This window comes from Miscanthus floridulus, chromosome 15 (genome assembly GCF_019320115.1).
Source record: "Miscanthus floridulus cultivar M001 chromosome 15, ASM1932011v1, whole genome shotgun sequence".
Lineage (NCBI taxonomy): Eukaryota > Viridiplantae > Streptophyta > Magnoliopsida > Poales > Poaceae > Miscanthus > Miscanthus floridulus.
Window position 1 is genome coordinate 18285556 of NC_089594.1, and position 25244 is coordinate 18310799.

At 44.3% G+C, this 25244-nt stretch overlaps 1 protein-coding gene across 1 annotated transcript; it reads left to right on the forward strand.

Annotated features, from left to right (window-relative positions):
- The first annotated feature begins 6532 nt into the window (after nt 1–6532).
- LOC136507120 (probable 6-phosphogluconolactonase 4, chloroplastic) lies at nt 6533–20704 on the forward strand. Its single transcript, XM_066501945.1, has 4 exons — nt 6533–6883; nt 19701–19918; nt 20003–20138; nt 20684–20704. Exons 1-4 carry the CDS (start codon nt 6533–6535, stop codon nt 20702–20704), a joined length of 726 nt encoding a protein of 241 aa, XP_066358042.1.
- The last annotated feature ends 4540 nt before the right edge of the window (nt 20705–25244 follow it).

Sequence of the window (25244 nt, forward strand, 5' to 3'; positions counted from 1 at the left end):
ACCTGCTGCAGTGCTGGAGAAGGCCGTGAGTGTATGGGCTGGCTGGAGCTCGTGCTCCGTGCTCAAATAGCATCGAGGGAGGGAACAGTGGTGGAGTCGATGGCGCCGTCTGCAATCCACAGCCGCCCATGCTTCTTGCCTCATCCGAGCCTCATGATCGTCTCTGCATCAATGGGCTCAGTGCGCACATTGTAATCTTCCCCATAGATCTCCCTTACCGAAGACGTGTACTCTTGGACTTTAGTGTATACGTTCGGGTCGGAGTACACCTGGGGCGGGGCAGCCGGATCGAAGGAGACAGAGGACGACGCCCTGCCCATGTGGGACATAGCCCACGCAGAGAACTCCAAGACCTCCTCGCCCAGGTGCGTAGCCTCCTGCAAGAAAGACGGGAAGATGGTGAGAAATCAAGCAGAATTGAGCATCAAAATAAATGAAAGAAATCACTTACGTATGCTTGTTTGTATCCGGGGAGGCTGCGGCTGCCTTGATGGTGAGTTGGACCTTGCCTCATCAGACGCTGTTCCCGCAGCCTCTCGTGCATGCCAACAAAGTCCTGTGATAACCACTTGTCCACGATCATTGCCCAGCACTCAGGATACGATCGGCACCACCAAGGAATCACCTACAAGTCATCGAGTATTTGACATATAAGAAGATGAAATTGAACCTACTTAATATCAAAGCAAATCATTATGAATGTTATTCGCCTACCTCAAGGTACTGGTCCCGGGTCAGCGTAATCAGTCTTGCTTGAGGCTTGGGGAGGGACTGCTTAAGTACCGACCTGTAGTAGTCTATGTGGGCTTGGACGCGCCCATGGTGGTGCATCTCGGTGACGTACTTCCTACAAGCTGCGGCAGCCGCCCGATCCGCCTGGGCCTTAAGTCCTTCTTCGGCCTTGAAAATTTTCTGCATACAAAACCGATGTATCCATTCATTATTTCAATAAAACATTTAACCAATGAATGAGATGTATTAAGCAATGTTGTGCGAGAGAAACTTACCCAAAACTCCGCCAATACCCGCTCCTGCTTGTTGCGGTAAGTGTCATCCGTGACCAACGCGTACCTGTCCCAGTTGGAGGCCGGCTCCCGCACCACCGGCTCTTCGGACAGTTGCACAATGCTGGGGTACCATTTCCTGCACAAAACACTAAGGATGTTCGCGGGGGTGCGTGCTGGAGTACCTGACAAAACCAACCAGGACCTGCACAAGTGATTAAGAAAATTTATCAGTTTCTTTTATGATTTCCAACATATCTTATGAAGTAGTTGTGATAACATCTATAGTTACTTACCTCTTTGCCATAGGCCGAGTCACTGGGCGGTTGTGAGGAAGCGGAACCGGAGGGAGGCTCGCGGGATCTCGCTCGTAGGGAGTCCGGGTAGCGGTACCCCCTCCGTCGCCCTTGAGCCCCTCGCCTCCCTCACCCTCGAGCGCCTCACCCTCGAGCGCCTCACCTCCCTCGCCCATCTGCTGACCCCTCTCGTCCTCCGACGAGGATGTGGTCGTGGCCGTCACGTGCTCCTCCTCCAGCACCTCGTCATGTGGCGAGGGAGGAGACCGCTGCCTCCTGCGGCTGCTGCCCCTGGTCATCCTCTCGTCACCTCCTACGGACGCTGCCCCGAACGACGACCCCTCACCTCGAAGGAGAGGGTGGTCTCTCCCATAAACCGAGGGCGTGTCACGGCGTGGACGTCTGCTCGCCATCTTTGTTCAATCACCTGCAATCACAAAGAATGAACAAGACTAATTAGTACATATATTAGAAATAGATTCAAAATAAATAAATAAATAAAATAAACATAGTATTACATGTACTAGGAATAATCTTCATGATTGGGATCATAGGTCTCATCATCACTGTCAAAATTGTCCAAATGGGCAACACTATCCGAAGGTTGTATGTTGTCATCGTAGTCATTGCCTAGAAGTAATCGCTCAAGCATTGCTATGTCCTTGGCATTTACCACCACATCTCCATCGACCTCGCCATCAACCATTTCGTTGTCTACTTCCATTTCGATTGCTTCGTGTAAGACTATCTCAAACGTGCCTGGTAGCCCATCTTCTTGATAGAACTGTCCATCATATGTGTTTGCATTGAAGTTGTAATCTTCATCGTTTGGGGCAGGTAGTTTACCGTGTGGAGATACCTGGTGCACAATAGCCCAACCCTTAAGATCCTCTTTGTCTTGGTTGGCGTATGGAGTATAATACACCTGCACGGCCTATTGAGCCACAATGTAGACATCTTTTCCAGGATAGATGGAATCTTCTCGAATCTCGACTAGCCCAAGATGAGGGGTTTGTCTCGTTGATCGAGGATTAAACCAGTGGCATTTGAACATGATAGGTTTAAGAGGTTTGTCTCCATGAAATGAGAGTTCATAGATTTCCTCAACTCTACCATGATAGTCGAGGCCATCAGTGCCGGGCGTACAAACTCCGCTATTTGTGGTTTTTCGTTTGGGCCGAATCTGCTCGTAACTTGTTATGTGGAAGCGATATCTGTTCACGTCATAGCCGGTAAATGATTTCACCCTAATGTCACAGCCGTTTGCAACCTGTTTCAACTCGTCACTCATGGACGAACCAGTCTGGGCCTGCAAGGTGAAGCATGATAGATCGTTATACTAATCAAACGTACGATCACCTTAGACGATCGAACGTACGAGCTAAATTGGACATTACCTTTTATCTGAACCAAGAAATAAAATCAGGCCTCCCCGCTCCCGCACCCCGCGAAACAAGGGTGTCTTGTTCATGCGAGGTAGGATCCCTTGATTGATGCCCGAATTCACGAACAAATTCCCTGTTCGAACAAGAATCAATGGGGTTGGATGCAGAATAGTGACAACGTATTGAAACAAGTTCGTTGAGAACTTAGTTGATGAACGGCTGCACCTCGGTAAGGTTATTCAACACATATAGCATGATACTGCTCCACTCTTCATTTCCCAATAGCTTCGGGGTTGATCCACTTGCGCCGCCGAGTTGGCCTTGGAAAAGGCTGAGGGTCGATTCATTTTCGCCAGCATTATAATGAGGGAGTGGATTATGATTGCTAAGAAGGTTTGGCTTGTAGTATTGCATTGTGAAGTTTGCCACCTCCTCCCGAAGGCATGCCTCTGCAATGGAAGCCTCAATTCTGGCTTTATTTGTACATTTTTTGTGAAGAGTCTTTAGACATCTCTCGATTGGATAGCACCAATGGGCCTGCACGGCCCCCCCAAACGTGCCTCGGACGGGAGGTGCACAATTAGATGCTGCATCGGCAAGAAGAAGCCGGGTGGAAAGATCTTCTCTAGTTTACAGAGCAACACAGGTGCCGCTTTTTCCAAGTCCTGAGCGACGGTCCGAGATATCTTCTTGGCACAAAGCTGGCGAAAGAAAAAGCTTAACTCTGCCAACACTAGCCAAACATGCTCAGGGACAAAGCCTCGGACCATCGCCAGAAGAAGCCGCTCAATCCATATGTGGTAGTCATGACTCTTCATCCCGTTGACTCGCAGAGTGCCTAAGTTCACTCCCCTGCTAAGATTCATTGCATATCCATCTAGGAACATTAACGTCTAGATCCATTTTAGTACTTCCCTCCATTGATCGATTTGCAAGACGAAATTGACCTTAGGCCTTTTCCAGTTCTTGTTTCGGCCACTAGGAGGCTGCATCGCTTGATTCGGTCTATCGCATAACGTCGCTAGGTCCACTCTAGCCTTAACGTTGTCCTTAGACTTGTCAGTGTCCATGAGAGTTCCCCAAAGTGCCTCGACGATATTCTTTTCAGTGTGCATTACATCAATATTATGTGGCAGAAGAAGGTCATCGAAATAGGGGAGCCTCATCAAGCCGGACTTATGAGTCCACATATGTTCCTCACCATATCCCACAAAACCAACTTCTTCATTGGGCACGAGAGCATCTATCTGAGCACGAACCTCGGCACCAGTCCTCAAGTGCGGTTTAGGGTCTGTCACTTTGACACCTTTCGTAAAGCTCTTGATGTCTTCTCTGAATTCATGGTCTAGAGGGAGGAAATGACGATGCTGGTCGAACGATGAATACTTGCCACCCTTCTTCAACCAAATGAACCTCACAGCTTCCTTGCATATTGGGCATGGGAACTTCCCGTGAAGACACCCGGTGGCAAATAACCCATACACCAGGAAGTCATGCAGGGAGTAGTGGTACCAAACGTGCATTTTGAAGCTTGTCTTTGTAGCTCGGTCGTATGTCCATACCCCCTTCTCCCAAGCGTGGATCAATTCATCAATCACAGGCTCCATGAACACACCCATATTACTCCTCGGGTGTCTAGGAATTATCAACGACAAGAATACGTTATGCCGTTGAAAGGAGATGCCGGGAGGGAGATTGAGGGGGATAACAAAAACGGGCCAGCATGTGTATGGGGCAGCCATCATTCCATAAGGATTGAACCCATCTGTTGCCAGCGTGACACGTACATTACGGGCCTCAGCTGCTTTGTCACGATGTTTGTCATTGAAGTACGTCCATGCTTCAGCATCAGACAGATGTACCATCTTCCTAGGATTGTACCGTTTGCCATCTTTGTGCCATGTCATCTGTTTTGCGCCGTTGGATCCTCGGCAGGAAAGGAAGGTGCCGTAGCACTGTCGCGAGGATCGGAATCTGCTTTTTCTGACCATCACCAGAGTCTACCTCTAGATACCTAGAGGATTTACACTTCGGACAGTAATTTGCGTCCTTGTGTTCTTTCCTAAATAGGACGCACCCCTTCAGACAAACATGTATCTTGTCATACAGCATCTTAAGCATACGAAGGAGTTTCTCTGCCTCATACAAGTTCGTCAGCAAAGTGTGCTTCTCCGGTAGCATGGTGCCAAACACGGCCAACATCTTATCGAAGCCTTCTCGACTCAGGTTTAACTCGGCCTTCAACCCCATTACGCGTCCAACCGCATCCAGCTGAGAAATCGTTGTACGCTCGTGAAGGGGTTTCTATGCCGAGTGTAACATTTTGTAGAAGTCCTTTGCGGATTCCTCCATCTCCTCCTTCTCACGTCGTTCAGCGAAGTGAGCTTGGTGGGCGTCATCTACCATGTCTGCTACCCCGACATCATCATCAAAAGCCTCGAGGTGTGCTCTCACCACCTCCGCTCTTATATGATCTGCTTCACCATGGTAGATCCACTGCTGATAGCCATGTGTATAACCATTGAACACAAGATGTCTACCCATGGTCTTCTCGTCTATCTTTCTCCTGTTGTCACATTTGCTGCAGGGACACCAAAATAGAGAATGTCCTCCTGCTCCTGGGCCAAATGCATATTTCAAGAAATGATCTGTCCCCTTCACCCATTCATAGTCGTAGTCACTACCGCTTCTCCAACCCATGTACATCCACTGACGGTCCTCCATCCTTTAACATTTACATCACAGAGTATTGTGACCATCGATTGCATCTACGCGGTGTTCCTAATGTCTAATAGGTGAGGATAGGTCCTAATCCCACCCGTGGATGCGTAGATGAGGTCAGTTTCCAGGCTCCGTTCCTCTCCGAGACAGAATTTCGGCAGCACCTCCCCGTTGTTCTCCCGATACACATCCTGCCAGGGAGAGTGTGTATCCGGAGAACAATAGGGAAGAGCTGCCGAAACTCGGTCTCGGACCGGAGCAGACCATGGAAACTAACCCATCTACGCATCCATAGGCTGTCCAAAAAATGTGGACAATCCGAAACAGATACGGTCGTAGATATGCAAAGATCCGCATACCTACGACCGTATCTCTTTCGGACGGGAGACGCCTAACTAGGTTACTCTATCTAAGACAATGATACGAGAGGAGGGCTTATTTATACCTAGGGTGGTGGTGGAGTCAGGCTAGCGGGGCAGTGGCGAGTCGGGGCAGTGACGAGGCGATGCTGTGCAGGCAGACCCACAACGCCAACGGAGAGGATCGGGGTCGCCGAGTCCCCTCTGACGTGCTCTTCTCTGCAAAAGAAGAAACACAATACTATAAGTTGAAAATTTTGGTAGAACCTCCCCTGTATGGGGAGGTTTCCAAAACCTACAAGAAAAAACTGGCACGATGGCCAACAACAACATATCAAGGGAACAAATACGGCACGATGGCCGATAGCCAGATATATATTAATCCACCACCAACACACCACCACCTCCACCACCACGACCACACCACCACCACCACCACGACCACACCACGACATCCACCACAACGACCATGACCACACCACCATATCCACCACAACGACCACACCACCACATCCACCACAACGACAATACCACCACCACCTCAACGAACACACTACCCTCCTTCTCCACCTCCACCTCCACCTACACCTCCACCATTGCACACCACCACCACCTCGACCTCCACCTAGACCTCCTCCTTTACCAGCATTGTAAACCATGAAGCGAGGGAAGGGCAAACCTAGACGTCGGAGGGACGTCGGAGGCCGCGGACGGGGCGAGGGTTGCGGACGGGGCGGCGTCAAGGGGGCGGGGTGGGGCACCTCGGAATGGGGGCGGGCACGACGGACAGCGTGGACGGGGTTGGCGGTGGCGTGGGGTCCTCCTCCTTCTCCGGTGGCTGGCGGATGGCGCGGAGGTTCTCCTCCTCCTCTGGGCGGGCCGGCCGGTGGGCGTGGGCGGGCGGCGCGGCCGGGGCGGGGCACCTCCGGCGGGTTGAGGCGAGCGGCGGGGAGCGGCTCCTGCGGTGGCCTGCTCCTCCTCCCTCCTCCTCTAGCAGCCGGGGGCCAGGGGCGCGCGGGGTGGCGGTGGCGGCCGGGCGCGGGGCGGCGCGGTGGTGGGCGGCGGGGCGCACGGGGCGGCCGGCCGCGCTACGGTGGGGGGCGCGGGGCAGCGGCGGGGCTAAGCAGCGGCGGCGTCAACCGTTCTGTGGGCGGGGTGGGCTCTGGCCGATTTTACGGTTGGGCACTTTGCCGAGGGCCCAGATCCAGGGCCCTTGGCAAAGATTTTTTTTATTTTTTTTAAATATTCTTTGCCGAGGGCCATCGGCCAGGCCCTCGGCAAAGACCCCCTTTGCCGAGGGCCAGGCTAGGCCCTCGGCAAAGATTTTTCTATGGGCGGGGAATTTGGGCGGCTGGCCGATTTAGGGTTGGCCCTTTGTCGAGGGCCCAGATCCAGGGCCCTCGGCAAAGATTTTTTATTTTTTTTAAATATTCTTTGTCGAGGGCCATTGGCCAGGCCCTGGGCAAAGACCCCCTTTGCTAAGGGCCAGGCTAGACCCTCGGCAAAGAGTTTTTTTTGGTTTTTTGAACCCAGTTTTTTGTGGTGCTATAATACATTATTTAAATCTCAATTTTAAAATTTGGGCCAAATTTGACTTTTTTTGATATATTTCCCTAATTTATTTCTTTTCGTTGATTTTTTTTCGAATATTTCAAATTTGAACTGCAGGTGGATGGAATAATGCAATTTAGTGATTCAAAAAATGTTATTCATGGTATTTGGTGTATGTTGAGTCCCTATCCACGAACTCGCATCAAATTTCGGGCATCTTCTTCACGTAACATGACGAGGAACTTGTCGGAAAAGTGTTTTTAAATTATATAAAATTCATACGAAGTCTAAAAATCATGAAACTTGTCGAGGTGTCATGTTATCGCTTGTGTAGGCTGTGGTAAAAATTTGAGAAGGTTTGTAGAGATGTCTGGGTTTTAGGCATCCGACGTCACAACTTGCTCGAAACCTTCTCAAATTTTTACCACAGCCTACACATGCGATAACATGACACCTCGACAAGTTTCATGATTTTTGGACATAGTATGAATTTTATATAATTCAAAAACACTTTTCCGACAAGTTCCTCGTCATGTTACGTGAAGAAGATGCCCGAAATTTGATGCGAGTTCGTGGATAGGGACTCAACATACACCAAATACCATGAATAACATTTTTTGAATCACTAAATTGCATTATTCCATCCACCTGCAGTTCAAATTTGAAATATTCGAAAAAAATCAACGAAAAGAAATAAATTAGGGAAATATATCAAAAAAGTCAAATTTGGCCCAAACTTTAAAATTGAGATTTAAATAATGTATTATAGCACCACAAAAAAACTGGGTTCAAAAAACAAAAAAAAAACTCTTTGCCGAGGGTCTAGCCTGGCCCTCGGCAAAGGGGGTCTTTGCCCAGGGCCTGGCCAATGGTCCTCGGCAAAGAATATTTAAAAAAAATAAAAAATCTTTGCCGAGGGCCTGACGGTGGGCACTCGGCAAAGACTAACGCCAGTGGCCGCCGTGACCCATCCGGCCATATTTGCCGAGGGCTAGGCCCTCGGCAAAGATTTATTTTGCCGAGGGCCAGGCCCTCGGCAAAGGCTTCTTTGCCGAGGGCTCCTGGGGCTGGCCCTCGGCAAAGACCCCCTTTGCCGAGTGTCCGAGATCTAGCCCTCGGCAAACCCACAAGCCATCGGCAAAGAGGACGTCTCCGGTAGTGATAGAAATAGGTGTTGAGAAAAAAAAATCATATTTTTTAGAATAAAGTACGATGAAAATTAACTTCATATCAAAGTTGCAGAATCAACGAGATCTAATCCAATACTTTATAGTTGACAATTTTTTTTTTAATTTGAGACCATTTAGGTGCTCAAATATACGTATCAAAGTCTTAGATTTTGAAATTCAAAATTTTGAATTTTTCAAATAACATCATATAGAGACATATCATATATCAATGTTATAGTGCGTAACAAAATCCAAAACATTGTAGATGAAGTTTTTTCTATTTAAGATCGTTTAGGGGTTGAAATAGGGTTTCTCCTGTATTTTTACTATTTTGTATGACCGATTTTTAGTTTGTGGAAATACGTTTTTGAGGGACGACTGATCCTAAAATTCGATCTAGCATAGAAAATCCATGGAAATCGATTATTAGGAACGATTGTAAAGCCGCCCCTGGAAATGGTTAGTTTTTATATATGTTTGGTGTTAGAGGCTGTTGATAAAATGATCACTATAAATCTAATCGAGCTACTCCTAGAAATGCTTTTGTGCTGTCGTGACTAGATCATGGAGGCCATCAATCTTTAGTGCTGCGTGTGAACAACCATCAAAGGTGTGGGTACACGGCAAAATATTCGGCGGAAACCATACACATCTTATCCTAAGGCATGTCCAAACGTTATTTGAAACTTCTATTTGTTACTTTAGTATGAATTTCGACAAAATGACTTTGTATCTTAACTTTTGTGAGAACGTATATCTATATATATATATATGTGTGTGTACTATAAGTGTGCGCCATTTTAAATTTATTGAAACTTGTGTAAGTATGTTTTGCTAGATGTTTCTCACGGTTGCGTGGCATGTCTCCCCTGCCCGTGGTGGATACATAGGCACTAATACGATCGTGTAGCTAGATCAGGCTTTTTCTTTGACCGGAAAATAAAGCAGGTGAGCGACGACCAACGGTAGCCGTATGTCAAGGAATCGAAGACCAGAACGGTGAGACAGCAAGGCAGAAAGAACGAGCCACTTCCAAAGTGCTATCTGGTACCTTTTGCGTCGTCGTCGTGTATTGACCGGAACAGCCGGGTGCGCGCGTGAGTGAAGCAGGGCCTGCTGCTCGAGGCGTCGGGAGTCCGGTCCCGGGATGTTACGCGCACGGCGCACGCCGATATCGTCAGTGGCGGCACCGCCGGCTCCGCCCGTCATGTACGTAACACACATTTTTTTTGATGCGCCCAGCTGTACGTCAAGAGTCGTCAACCCTTGGTCGTAAGCACACTTCTATGCTAGTGCTCTTGTCAACGTCGATCCACCAGTGTCTTGGTTAGGAACTTCGTTCCACATGCTGCAAAAATGGAGATCAGGCTGTTTGGTTGTTCCAGACAGATGTCTTGGTTGGCACCACGCATGCCCTCAGACGTCCGAGTAGGACCTTCCGAAGGCATGGTGTGGCTGAAGAACTCTCCTTAGCCGGGGGAATACACGAGGAAAATCTCCGACCTATTAGTTGAAAATATAGAAACTAGTTTAAAAAATACACTTATGTAACTTTAAATTTTTTGAAGCTTAACACATATGTAGTGCATCCATATATGAACTAAAAAAATGTTGAGATGCAAAGTCATTTTTTAAAAGTTAATATGAAAATAACAAAATTCATGTGCATGTATACTAGAAGACAAAATCTAAATTTTTTGTCTTGTAGTGCTTGTACAAATGAAATTTGTGATTGTTGTATGAGTTTTTGGGAACTGAGTTTACATATATACTAAGTTTTGCATGTGAGTAAATATATAGATGCACTACATATATATCAAGTTTGAAAAAAAATTCAGGTTACGAAAATACATTTTTTTTAAACTAGTTTCCATGGTTCCACCTATTCAATACTTCAGCCCCTAAACAATTTTAAATGAAAAAAATGAACTATAAAGTTTTAGATTCATGGAGCACTAAAACTTTAGTTTAGGGTGTGCTTCCTTCTGAGGTGGTTTGAAAAATGCAAAAAAAAATTAATTTCAGAATCTAAGAAATCAATTTCAAAATCTAAGAAAAATAATTTTGAAAGCTTAAATGATTTTATACAAAAAGTCATCAACTATAAAGTTGTAGATCTCTTCATTGGACTTGATTTTTCAAAATCTCTACAACCTTGATACAAATTTTGTCTTCATTCGACTTGATTTTCAAAAGTTTGATATTTTTTTTGTGTTGCTCCTCTTTTTTGAGACTGACCATATTGTCTACCGCTTCTAAAAATCGATTTTTACAGGATGTTAGTGTTTTCAACCACCTTCAAAATATATGGCACTTTTAGGGATGGCTATATACATCAACCTCATCTAGAAATCAATTTCTAGAGATAGGTTATCTTTTTTTGCGAAGGGAAAGGGGACTTATATTAAATCTTGGCACAGTACATTCCCAAATTACACATGAAAAAAACATAAAATATAAAATACATAATTCTATCTAGATTCTTCCATCGTCTTCTTCCCCAATGGCTTCCTTCGAATTCCGAAGCCAAAGTACAGTCATTATGCCGAATCCAACGACAAACCCCAAAATATTGGACATGCCGCAAGATCCAATACTTCGGAACCAGTCCAAAACACATCTAAATCGCTGAAACAATATCGATAGTTGCATCGTCGGGTGCGACATAGGATGCAGAATCATCATCTGGAGACCTTGATTTCTTCTCCGCGGCCATCGACAACGAGATCGATGGCTTGGAGTCGCTGTCCTCGTATGGGGCTCCTAGAAGCACCCCTCCCCATGTAGATAAAAGGCCTCAAATTGGTCGTCCGCCCATGAAATCGACGCCTGCAACGGCGATCTCATCATGGCAATCACCGAAATCATCGCAGGACACACGATCCCGACTGAAAATCATCTGATTTCGCTGAAAATTTATTTGGACTCAACCCTAAGACACTAGAAAACTGCGAGAAAAGGAAGGGTCCCCTCCCCTTCTGGTCTCCGACAGACGCATCGGAGAGGAAGAAGAGGGCCCTAGGCGTGACGGCGGCGGTGGCGGAGCAAGGAGCAGGAAGGAGGCGGTGGCTGTACCCTAGGGGGCAACGGCTCTATTTTGTGGCTACCTTGGCCCGATATAACACTTTTTTTAGTTAATAGAGATAGGTTATCTTTGAAACCATTTTTAGAAAAGAATTATTGTAGAGTCATCTCGGAAAAAAGGGACGCTCTAAAAGTTTTTCTTGGCGTAGTGTGTAGATGCATGGTATGGATATGTACAAATGGATGAATTCATTTATGAATGCTTGGGGATCTTATTGCACATGGTGGAGGCAATACTAAGGTGATTGCTTGCTTGGAGCCCTATGGCAGGTGCTTAAAGGGACATTATCCTAGTGTGTGCCAAGATACATGAAAAAGTAGAGTGAAATTCACCCCAAGTCCATGAACTTGTCTTCAAGTGTCAGATAGGTACCCGAAGTCCCAATTTGCATGTCCGGGTCCATGATGGTTGTTTCGGTCTAACCAGCCATCCAAACAGGTGTATACCCAGCCCGTTAGCTGACGTGGTTGTATGTGTGGCGTCCCCCGTGGATTCGGCCGGCTGCATCAGCATGGAGCATTGACCAGTGCGGCTTAAGTCCACGCCCCGTGCCCACCCGCCTTTTTGTCCCCTATTCTATTTCTCCTATACCTCCTCAACTTCTGCATTGGCAGGAGTTCCTCATCTGCGATGAACAGAGACAGGGTGTCGCCTTGGTCGGAGACGCGGTGTTGGTGCAGTCACTAGACACTAGCGTTCGCCGGCGTGCAGGCAGCTACACGGTGGTCGATGGCGCCATGGTTGCGGTGGAAGGGAGAACATGTGCCCAACTATGGTTAGTTCATCCGACTTTGGATTCTTCGAGTGTAGAAAATTAGCATGCATTTGCCTTAGTAGTTCTTGGACATAGCTAAGGTGTTAGTTTTGGTAACTAGGGTTTGGGGATTTGGAGGCGAATGCTAGGGTTTGTGGGTTTTCTGATGGGGATTTTGGGGTTTTCTGTTGCTTTTTTGTGTTAATCATTTTTGGATCATTGAGATTCACTTGCTATAGAGTGAAGTACTCAAAGGCAAAGTGTGCCAAACAACATGCCATTGAGTTTCTTTGGGGAGATTGGAAAGAGGTGTACAATCAGGTTCCAAGGAATTTGGGTGCCATGAAATACTTCAAGCCAGGCCTCAGGTAGTATCCTGACACCAGTCGAATTTTGACAGATGTTAACGGCATTCTAAAGTTTGTTCTTCGAGTGTATTGGTCGATCCCTCAGTCGGACGAGGTATTCAAGGATTGTCGGCCCGTAGTACTTGTTGATGGTACTTTTTGACATGTAAGCACAAGGGCGTGTTGATGATTGTGGTAGGAGCGGAGCCAGAAAATCAACTTGTCCATTTAGCATTTGTTTTGTCTAAGAGTGAAAACAACCAAAGTTGGTGTTGGTTCACACTACGCCAGATTCTTACAGCAGGAACGGGGGCATTTTTACTGTAGGGGCGGCTGGGGTTGGGGGCGCCCCTACAGTGGGCGTCCTCGGCCCCAGCAGCCCAGCCGCCCCTACAGATGTCACTGTAGGGGCGGCTGGTAACCTGAGCCGCCCCTACAGTTGGGGCTGATCTGTAGGGGCGGCTCAATCACCAGCCGCCCCTGCAGCAGATGTCACTGTAGGGGCGGCTGGTAACCTGAGCCGCCCCTACAGTTAGGGCTGATCTGTAGGGGCGGCTCAATCACTAGCCGCCCCTGCAGTTCTGACTGTAAGGACGGCTGAATCACCAGCCGCCCCTACTGATGGCGCCCGAATAAATAGCAGCCACCCTATTCTTCCACCTCGGGACACACTCTTCTACACACAAAAAAAGGTTGAGAGGCCTTGGGCTCCTCCTAAAAATTGCTCTACTAAGGGGGGAGGTTTTGATCTCAAATTCTTTGGTGGAGAGGCTCTAAAAGGTAAGGAAATGCGTCTCCAACTCTTTATTTAAGTTTAATTCGTTGGTTAGTGAGTAATTTGATTTTAGGTTTTCTCTCTCTTCCATGGAGCTTGAGCTAGTTATGAGTGAAATTAGACCCTAATTTTCACTATACTAGGATAAATTAGGTAGGAAAGTAAGATTGCACTCTTTATTAGTACATCTTTGTTGATTTTAGTGTAGTATTAGTGAAGTTTGATGCATGTGTCATGAAACCCTATATCTAGATCTAGGATTTTGTTTTTTTTTCTTTTTCAATTTTTCCTTTATGTGACTAGGGTTTGCATGTAGGTGAATGTGTAAGATTTTAATTGTTGCTAATGTGTAAAATATCCTCTACCATGGCTACTAATTATCATTTAATATTTATTTTGATTCCTTTCTATAATGTATGTTTTTAATTAGTTATGGATAAATAGGCTATTAATTAATTATCCTCTACCATGAAATTGGAATGGAGTTTGCATGAAAGGTAGTGATGAAATATTAAATGTTGCTAATTGTTTTATTTGAAATTGTTTATTTGAACCAATTAATTTATATTTTAAAATATTTATGCATTAATAGTCAATTAATTAACTATCCTCTACTACCATGGTGCGTGTCTCAGGTATATACAATTATTCTCGAGTAATATTCTTTCTTTGGTTATTTTGTTTCTATAAGATGGACTACAGGAACTCTTGGATGTATGGTTCGTTAAGACACGACGCTCTTTTCCGTGATGAGGTGGACAAATTCATCAAAGCCGCAGAGAAGCATGCAGCGACGTTGAAAGAGAATAGCGACACGATTATTTGTCCCTGCAAAGATTGCAAGAACCTTATTGCATTTCGAGATGTGAGTACCATCGAAGAACATCTTATTAGAAGAGGATTTGTTCCGGACTACACAGTGTGGATTCATCATGGTGAAACAGTGGTTGTTGATGACAGTGACGATGATCTAGCTGATGAAGCTAAAACCCAAGCATACTTGTCCCGATTCACAGACGATCTTGAGCAACAAATGGATCGTGACTATGGTAATCAACAAGGTGGTGGCTTTGGCAATCAACAAGGTGGTGGCTTTGGCAATCAACAAGGTGGTGATGATGCTGGTGGTGCCAGCAATGATGGCGAAGCACGTGAGGGGGATGCAGATGACGGTGACAACTTGGACGAAATGCTTGGGGCCTTTGGACCAGAAATATTAGAAAAGAGCAAGAGAGGTCTAGAAAATCTTGAGAGGGTGACAAAAGCATCGAAGAAGACTGTGTATGATGCTGAGAAGGGTTGTTCGACATACTTCACACTGCTACGTTTTGTGCTTGAGCTACTCATCCTGAAGGCTAAGTACGGCTAGTCGGACTGCAGTTTCGATGATCTGTTGTGCCTCATGTCACGGTTGCTCCCATGGCCAAACACAGTTCCCACCAACACATACCAAGCGAAGAATGTTATAAGTCCACTCACATTGGGGGTTGAAAAAATCCATGCATGCCCCAACCACTGTATCCTTTTTCGACGTGGCACATCGTTCGAGACTTTAGATACATGTCCTAGGTGTGGGGCTAGTCGGTACAAGAACAATGACCTTCAAAGTGGGGTGGAAGCCTCCACAGGAAAGAGGAAGAAGGGTGGGAAGAAGGTGGTGCAAGAATCTCAGCCCCCAGAGGAAACTCCATTAGGCAACGATACAAATAAGAGAAGAATTCCTGCTTTGGTTATGTGGTACTTGCCAGTGATCGACCGCTTAAGGCGTATGTTCCTAAACCCTAAGGAAGCTGCACTGATGACATGGTGGGATGATGAGCGCAAGGTGGATAATGATACGATCGCACACCCGGCCGATTGTAGCCAGTGGCAAGCGTTCGATGCCAAGTACAAAGCAGAATTCAGTGATGACCCACGGAATGTACGGTTCGGCTTGAGCACCAATGGAATGAATCCCTTCAATGAGAGGATGACCGACCACAGCACATGGCTAGTCATCTTGACCATGTACAACCTCCCAACGTATTTGTGTCAGAAGAGGAAGTACCTTCTCCTCACCATTCTTATCTCTGGCCCCAAACAACCAGGCATTGATATAGACGTGTTCTTGGAGCCTCTGATGCAAGAAATGGAAAGGCTATGGAGGTATGGGGAGCCGATGTACGATGCGTTCCGGCAGGAGGACTTCATATGCAAAGCAATAATATTTGTTACTACCAATGATTACCCCGCGCTATTTGCCCTGTCTGGACAGTTCAAAGGCAAGACTGGATGCTTAGTCTGTTTGGATGGTACTAAATGGGTGTTCCTAGATGGATCCAGGAAGATAGTTTACATAAGGAACCGGCGCTTCTTAAAGACAGGTCACAAGTACCATGGCAAATTATACCTAAGATACTATGGCAACATCCCGGAGGATGAACCCCCTCTAGAGTGATGTCATAATGGAGAACATGTGTTCAGAATGGTCCAAAACATACACGTCGTCTATGGAAAGAAGAATCTGGATGGAACGATCAGAGATAGAAGCACACCTCCCATCGAAGGTGTACCATTCAAGAAGCAATCGATCTTCTTTCAGTACCTGCCTTATTGGCCAGACTTGGAGGTCTCCCATGCCATTGATGCGATGCACATGCAGAAGAATGTCTTTGAGAGTCTCATGGCTACCTTGATGGAAACGGGCAAGTCAAAGGATGGTCTCAGATCACGAAAAGACATGGTGCAGCTGAACGTGATGCGGGAGCTTTGGCCGGTACAGCAGGATAATGGCAAGTACAGTCTTCCCGCGGCTAGCTTCAACCTAACCCTAGAAGAGAGGAGAGCTATATGCAATTTCCTTTGGGGGGTCAGAGTGCCGACTGGGTTTTCGGCGAACCCGAAGAAGCTAGTGTCGATGAAGGACCTATCATTAACATACTGCAAGGCTCACGATTGTCATGCGATGCTGACAGTGTTCCTACCAATTGCAATCAGGGCTATAAAGCCAGAGTTCCTAAAGATGGCCATCACCCGCATGTGCTACTTCTTTTCGAAGATCTCACAGAAGACGATTCATAGGCAAGAGCTGAGTGACCTACATGAATTCATGGTGGAGACCCAGAACCAGCTAGAGATGTGTTTACCTCCCACTTTTTTTGATATAATGGTACATCTCATGATTCACCTGGTACATCAGATCGAGGCGCTAGGCCCTAGCTTCTTGCATGAAATGTGGTCCTACGAGCGGTTCATGTCGGTTCTAAGCCGATACGTGCATAACCGAACACACCCAGAGGGCTCCATGATAGAGGGTTACAATTCTGAAGAAGTCGTCGAGTGCTGCCAAGAGTGGCTAAAAGTACAAAGAGGGATTGGTAATCCCGATTCTCGTCACAAGGGAAGGCTAGCTGGGAAGGGCACAAGTGGTAGGAAAGTGTTCCTTGATAATGATTACAGAGAGGTGAGTCGGGCGCATTACAGTGTCTTGCAGAGTATGGCAGTGATGCAACCGTACATTGATGAACACATGGCTATCATTATGGCCAAGAGGAATGGCCATTCAGATGATTGGGTCATGAAACAGCATAAGCAACGCCTGACATCATGGTTGAAGGACCAGAACATACAGCCTAGAGAAACCATAGATTCTATTACCATCAGTCGGTTGGCGGCCGGGCCATCGAAACAGGTGACGTCTTGGAATGCTTATGACATCAATGGGTACACATACTATACCGACACAAAGGACAGGAAATCTGTGAATCAGAATAGTGGTGTCCGAATAGAGGCTCTCGACGGAGTGGAGCGAAAGGTCCTGTACTTTGGCATAATTGAAGATATATGGGAACTTGACTATGGAAGGGATATAAAGGTGGCCCTATTTCGATGCCACTAGATCAAGTTACATCAATTCAATGAGATCGGACAGAGAGTCATCGACCTCCAGAATGTAGGCTACCAAGATGACCCTTGGGTGCTCGCTGAACGTGTCGCGCAAGTCTTCTATATGCCCGACCCGCAAAGTAACCTCCCCCCAAAGAAGAAGACAAAGCACGTGGTGGCCTCCGGGAAACAACATATCATCGGAGTTGATGGCGTGGACGATGTTGAAGCTTACAATAAGTGCAATGAGATGCCGCTATTCACAGACTTTTGTAAGAAGATCGAGGCTGTGGAAAAGAACCTGCCCAAAGATGTATTGCCATGGGAACGAAAAGGTGTCAAGGGGAAAGTTATCACGGTGGGCTAGCTAGTTTATGTAAGTGTGTCAGTGTTCATAAGACTACATTCATGTATGTGTATGTGAGACTACATTCATGTATGTAAGACTACATTTATGTATGTGTGTTTGAAACTACATTTATGTGTGTGTTTGAGACTACATTCACGTATGTTTGTGTGAACAATGTGTACTAAGAATTTATCAAATTATGAAATTACCAAAATAAAAGTTGTAGATCTCCATGAGTTATTCAACTTTGGTATTCATTACTTTTTTTATTGAAATGATTTGGGGGTCTCAAATTTTGGTTCGAACTTGTCATTTTTCAAATTTTAAAATTTGAAAGGTTCAAATTTAGTCAAATGACAAGATAACCAAAATAAAAGTTGTAGATCTTGATGAGTTGAACAACTTTTGTATTCATCACTTTTACATCTGAAATCATTTAGGGTTTAAAAATTTGGTTTGAACTTGTCAAATTTCAAATTTCAAATTTTAAAATATGTAAAACATTGTCACATCCAAGTTTGATCACACTTAAATGCCGAAGCATGATTTTAGAAATTTTTAGGAAAAAAAACCATCACATTTGGAGTTAGTATGAGGGAGAACAACTAGTTACAAAGTTTTACCCACAGATTAAAAAGAGAAATCACACTGTTCTAGATGATCCTTACATGATTATAGTGAACAGTGTGATTTCTTTTTTTAATCTGTGGGTTAACTTTGTAACTAGTTTTTCTTCCTCATACTAACTCAAAATCTGATGATTTTTTTTCCTAAAATTTTCTAAAATCATGCTCTATCAATTTATTTTATTGGTTTTGTCAATATATATACATATGAAAAGTTTGAGCAATTTAAATTTTGAATTTAAAAAAAATGCAACTTCAGACAAGATTTTGGTACCCCAAATGATTTCAGCTGAAAAAGTGATAAATACCAAAGTTGAATAACTCATCAAGATATACAACTTTTGTATTGGTCATTTCTTCATATGACAAAGTGGTAATGATATTGTTCACAAATGTGACACATCTCTCGTAAGGTTTTATAAACCATGTGAGACATGTGTAAGATTAGTGAACAATGTGTGCTAAGAATTTATCAAATGAATAAATGACCAAAATAAAAGTTGTAGATATTCATGAGTTGAACAACTTTGGTATTCATCACTTTTTATGTTGAAATCAATTTGGGTCTCAAATTTTGGTTCGAACTTGTCGTTTTTCATAATTTCAAATTTGAAAGGTCCAAATTTTATCAAATGACAAGATGACTAAAATAAAAGTTGTAGATATTAATGAGTTGAACAACTTTGGTATTCATCACTTTTTATGTTGAAATCATTTTGGGTCTCAAATTTTGGTTCGAACTTGTTATTTTTTAAAATTTCAAAATCGAAAGGTTCAAATTTTGTAAAATGACAAGATGACCAAAATAAAAGTTGTAGATCTTCATGACCTCTACAACTTTGACGTTTATCAAATTTTTATTTGAGATCATTTGTTGTCTCAAAATTATTTTAGTAGTTTTGATTTTAATTTTAAATTTTTTTTTTTTCAAATTTTTAAAGGTTCAATTTTGCAATTTTAAACTGTTGTAGTTGTTTTAGTTATTGTATATGTAAATATATCTATAAAAAAATAAATATAAAATTTTGTACTGTATTACTTATTATTTACATGTGAATAATTCTTTTTGATTTAGAATTTTGAAAAAAAAAATCAACTGTAGGGGCGGCTTATAACCTCAGCCGCCCCTATAGTGGCTAATTCAACTATAGGGGCGGCTTATAAGCTCAGCCGCCCCTACCGTGGTCTGAGATATATCACCGTCCGCTGGGCACTAGAAGCTGAATTTGGGCGAAATCAGTTACAGACGCCGTCAGGCTGCTCGCCCGCTCCGCCCGCGCTCGCCCGCTCCGCGCCACCACCCGCTCGCCGGCGCTCGCCCCACCGCGCCGCTCGCCCGCTCCACGCCGCCACCCGCTCTCCCCTTCCCCTCCGACCACCACACCACTCTCTCCTCCACGTAGCTACGAGGTTAGGGTTTGGGACCTCGACCTCCTGAGAGCAAGCAACCGCGACGGCAGCTAGGGTTACCAAGCAACCGCCTAGACAGCGAAAAACTCATCATATTCGACGCGGAGGAGGACCTCGCGGCGTCGCTGGCCAAGTACACGGCGGAGCTGTCGGCGAAGTTCGCGGCGGAGAGGGGCGCCTTCACCGTCGTGCTCTCCGGCGGCTCCCTCGTCAAGGCCCTCAGGTTCTGGACCGGCCTCCGACCGCCAAGTTGTTGGTTTCCGGATTGTGTGGGGTGCCTTAGGTCTTGACCTTTTGGGTTTCGCAGGAAACTAGCGGAGCCGCCGTACCTGGAGGCGGTGGATTGGAGTAAATGGCATGTGTTCTGGGTGGATGAGAGGGTGGTGCCCAAGGATCACGCGGATAGCAACTACAAGCTCGCCTCAGATGAGTTCCTCTCTAAGGTACTCACTTGTTTAGTCAAATCCAACTGTGTTTCGGTTGTGAAAGCTGGACGAGGGTTTCTGTTGATCTGATACTGTGCAGAAATGGGTTCATGATCTGTTTTGAGTGATGGAGAATGGAAATATGGAATTATTTTTAGTAGATTATATACTTTTTTATCTTCTTGTCTTGTTGGACTTATTACTGTCATGGTGTTAGTGATATAGGGTTATTTTGATTATAATGAATATTGAGCAAAATGTAGATTTTGGAGATAGTGAGTTGTCTGTCCGGGAAGTCTCAGGGGAAAAAAAAACAATCGGTAACGTATGCTTAACAGTTAATACAGTATGTCACGCTGTAGGTAGTCTGCATTCTCATCATAAAACTAAAGCACATTTCACTCTGACAAATGTGCTATGTATGGTCGAATTCAACTTGGCTCATATAGTAGATTTCACACAGTTCATATCTTTATTCTCATACATATAAAGCTTAAACAGAAACTTTTTATCTTTGTTCTACACTTCATATGAGCTTCCATCTTTGTCTTCCTACAACGTAGGTGCCGATTCCTGCTGACTAGTAAGTGTATATATTCTTTTTGGGCACTTCTTCACAGTAGCTCAGTGTGTTTAATACAAGTAACAGCCTGTGTAGCAGCTGAGGGGCCAAATAGCATAGTACATGTTTCTCCTTCTAACATGACTTTGTAAATTGTATGCCATGATAGGCAGGCCAATCTGCTAACTCCCATTGTTCTAACATGACTTTTTGTTTGTCACTGCAAAGAATGAAGTACAACAATGGAAGCGGCAGGGAATTAAGCAACAGCAGCAGTATATAGTACTCCCTCAATTTCAAATTGTAGTTATGTCACGTAGGCTTTTACATGCCTAGATACAAATTATATCTATATCTAGATACATAGTAAAACCTTTGCACGTAGAAAAGCTAAAACGATTTCAATTTCAAAAGAATGGAGTATGTCATAGAGTGTTGAGCTATGGAGTAAATATAACCACAGTGCATTTCTTTGCTAAAATAAAGTTGCCTGATGTGCTTACTAATTGCTTTATGGTAAACACATTCGTTGAGAATTTTGAATAGAATGACTGCTCAATTGGCAAGAAGCTTAATGCAAAGAATAACTTTTTGTGATCACTTTAAGCTCTAGTTTACGTGACTGTGAATGTGTGGCAGAAGTATTTTTTATAATTACCTAAATATATATTTAGCGCTTTAGTGAACTTTCCTTGGCTCAGCGTTTGAGTTGGCACACAGGTGCTTGCACTTTCCTAGTTTTATTTTAGAAATCTGTTCTTTCAAAGGTTAGGTCACGTACTTAAGGTCGTCTGGCTGTGTCATTGCCTGTGTTCATAAAGCTGAGCGTGTGTGTATAGGGGAGTATGTATATGTGTCTGTGTTTAGAAAAAGAACTACCTATCTCAGTATCTGACACAACAGTTGCAGTGGCCATTGGCCAAACGCAATTCAAAAGAGTGTCAATATCTGGAGTACAAGTGGCATAGTGGAAGAATAATACGATCATATCCTGAAAGGAATATTAGTTATGATGGCTCTTGGGTTAAAGGCAGAGATTGATAAGTATGAACATTGCCGCACACGATGACACGAACATATTCTCGACCTATCGTTGTAGTAAGTTCAGTAGAAGTGTGATCAGATTAAGTGCTTCGGACTACTGATTGTCAACTACTAGTTATAAGGTTTGTGTTTACTACTTGACGTGTGTGCATTATTGACATACACTCTCTATGATATTTTATGGCCAAAGGCATATGCCACTGCTTAAATTGAAAGCATCAAAGGTGTTTCTGAAGATACCGGTTTACATCTCAGCTTTTTGTGCACGATGGCACCAAACAAGTAAAGAATGAACTACCCTCCACTATCTCTGAAAATCTCCCCTAGCTTAGAAAGTACCCAGTACAAGAGATTAAGAAAACTTTTTACAAAACAAACACGCAAAACACAGAGACACACAATCAGAAGAAACCCACATGGGCCTTCCTCCAGGTTGGCTTTTAACTTTTTTAATTCATCCGCCTTCTCCTTAGTGGGATTCATGTATCAACCAGAAGAGACCTGTGCATTTGTTTTGTGGGATTCATGTATCAACAGTACTCATAGAGATTTAATGTTTGTCCTTGTTGCTGATCTCCAGCGAACCAATAGTAGCTATGGTGCTTCCAAGAAAGGATTACTCAAACACACCCTCTGGGTGAAAACTTTTTTGGAGACTACCCCAATATGCAGATGACACGCTCCTCATCCTCCCAGCAGATGCTAGACAACTTCTCAACTTGAAATGTCTCTCTAAGATCATTCTCTGACTCCACAGGTCTGCATGTTAATTTTCACAAATCCTTCCTAGCCCCTATCAATGTGCGGGAAGAAAATTGTTTTTACAGCTCTCTCTAGAACTTTTGGATGCAGTGTGGGATCCATGCCTTTAATTTCACCTATTTGGGGCTCCCCCTAGGTGCCACTAGACCCACATTCATAGATTTCACCCTTCCTCTCCAAAATTGAAGGTCGGTTAATGGGAGTTAGCAGATATCTGTCCTACCATGGCAGGCCAATCTAGTAGCTTGCTGCCACTGTATTGATCAATTAACTGGTGCACTATCATACCTCAACTTTGATATTATGGTTAGTGACCTATTGTGTGAATTACACCTCAACTTTACGGTTAGTGACTTATTGTGTGAGACTGAATGCTGCTAGCTGTTTAGGATCGCTGAGTGGGATCCTAAACCCTCCATGAGAGTTTTCCTTGTGATCTCTGAAAATGAATCCCCATCCTCGTTTATATTAGAAACACAATCTCTTATGTGTCATCTCTTCATCTTCAACATTCATGTCTGTCTCGAGTCCACTTTCATCCCCTCTTGTCTTCTTTACTACTGCAGGGTTTTTCGCTGAGCGAGAGCAGCTGGGCTGCGGCCCCATTTGTGTAATCCGGGAGCGAGTATCCAGCAGGTGAGCACCAGATCTATCTATCACAAGAATTTTACTTCTTCATTGTACTATAGTTTGGATTTTAGTACTGTAGGAGTGCACATTTTATTTCATGGACTTGTTGTTTATGAATTATGCTTAGCAGTGCTTTTCATAACATGGGATAGAAATCAGTTTCAGTTGTTTGGATTTTAGTATGGTCATTGTTGTGTTAGTTGTCTTTTTTTTCTGGTTTGAGATTGTCAGCCAGTGCATATTTTAGTTTAAAGGTTAGGAGATTTATGATGAGAGACTTTATGATACTGTTGTACTGTTGATCATTACTCGAGGGTTGAGAGACTTTATGATGAAAACCCAGTCATGTCAGGCACGGATAAATCTTTAGGCTGAGCAAATAGTATATCATTAGTGGAAACAAATATCTAAACTCATGCTCTACAAGCAAGTTGCCCTGAGCTTATACCATGAAATTCTTTAGGACAAATAAATGGCACCGTAGATTGCCCGGGACGTGTTGCCACGACACATTGTTTGCATTGCACAATCAAAATTTCCCGATTGAATACACATCGTAATGGCACCACTGTTGGCTTACATAGCTTTAACCATCGGCTTACATAGCTTAGTACTCTGAGAAATATTCACATGCAGTTAGCTTGCTACCTGAAAGGTGCATGCCAAGACATTGATTTTGTGATCTGTCTCTATTAACTTGCAACAGAACCTGGTTGTTGCCAAGACATTGATTTTGTACAGCACCAGTCAGGTTGGACACCTTCTGTATGCTTGCAACAGAACCTGGTTGTTGCCCCGGACTGACCACATTGACCACCTCATCTGTTGCCTTAACTGACGGGTTCTAGGGAAATAATACACCCCTTGTAGCATCCCAACCTCGAGTTTGGGAAAACAAAGGTGGTTCTGGACCAGTGATCAACATCTCTGGAGGATTGTTAATTGTTATGCTCCTTTTCCTCCTTAGGCCATAGTTGTATCTCGAGGAGGAAAAATAAGACTATTTAATATATGCCAACAATTTATTTAGAAATGACCTCTATTTTTATAGGTGGTTGGAAACACGGAGAATGAAGATTATTTTAGAGGCCGATGGTTTTATGAATCGCTATTGGAAATCAGTTTCTAGAAGCGATCCATTAGCTCCTCATCTTTTTACCGCATTTATAAGAAATTCAGGGGCTCCAAAAATTGTTTATATAGTAACATCTAATGCCTAGTATTTGGCTGACTTTCTGTGTACTAGTGCTACTGCTACCTCTCTTTTCATTACACATTTAAACCATACAAATATAAACATATTTATGTAGATATTAATCCACCATTATTTATGAAACTTTGCAAGTTCATCCAACCATATATATATGCTCCAGTTGCAGCATGTTTGTGCACGGACACTTAGTTCAAATCGGTGAGCTCAGCTCCGAATGTACACACTGATATATAAACATAAAACAATCGCTTAAACTGGAATTCATGCACGCAGCACTCGTAGATACTACCAATACGCTACCCAAGGCACTGATGGCCACAGGCAGCTTGGCTAGTTTCCAGGCACCACGTGAGCACCACCGTGTGGCTTGCCAAGAACTACTACTACAAGTACTACTACTACAAGTACTACTACTACTAGTAGTACTACTACAAGTACTACTAGTACTACTACTTCTACCAATAGTACTACTACTTCTACTACTTGTACTACTAGTACTACTACTTCTACTACTACAAGTACTACTAGTACTACTACTAGTACTAGTACTACTAGTACTACTACTTCTACCACTAGTACTACTACTTCTACTACTTATACTACTTTTTTTCTTGCATCTCATAGAACAAGGCACGAAATGTCGCGAACATCAAAGAGTGCATCCCGATGCCCCGTGAATGATGAGCAGCCATCCCATGGAGAGCAAGAACTAGATGACCAGCTTACTCAGGAGCAGTTCGATAACGAGTTAGAAAAGGGTCTAGAAGTGATGCTTACTCAGGAGGACCTTGTCGATGATGAGGATCCAGTGGGGGGAGCCCAGGGAAGAGAAGGCGGAGAGGATGCCCAAGGCGAAGAAGGGGATGATGATGAGGATGACGACACCTCATCAGGGGGATATGTAAGTCCCGAG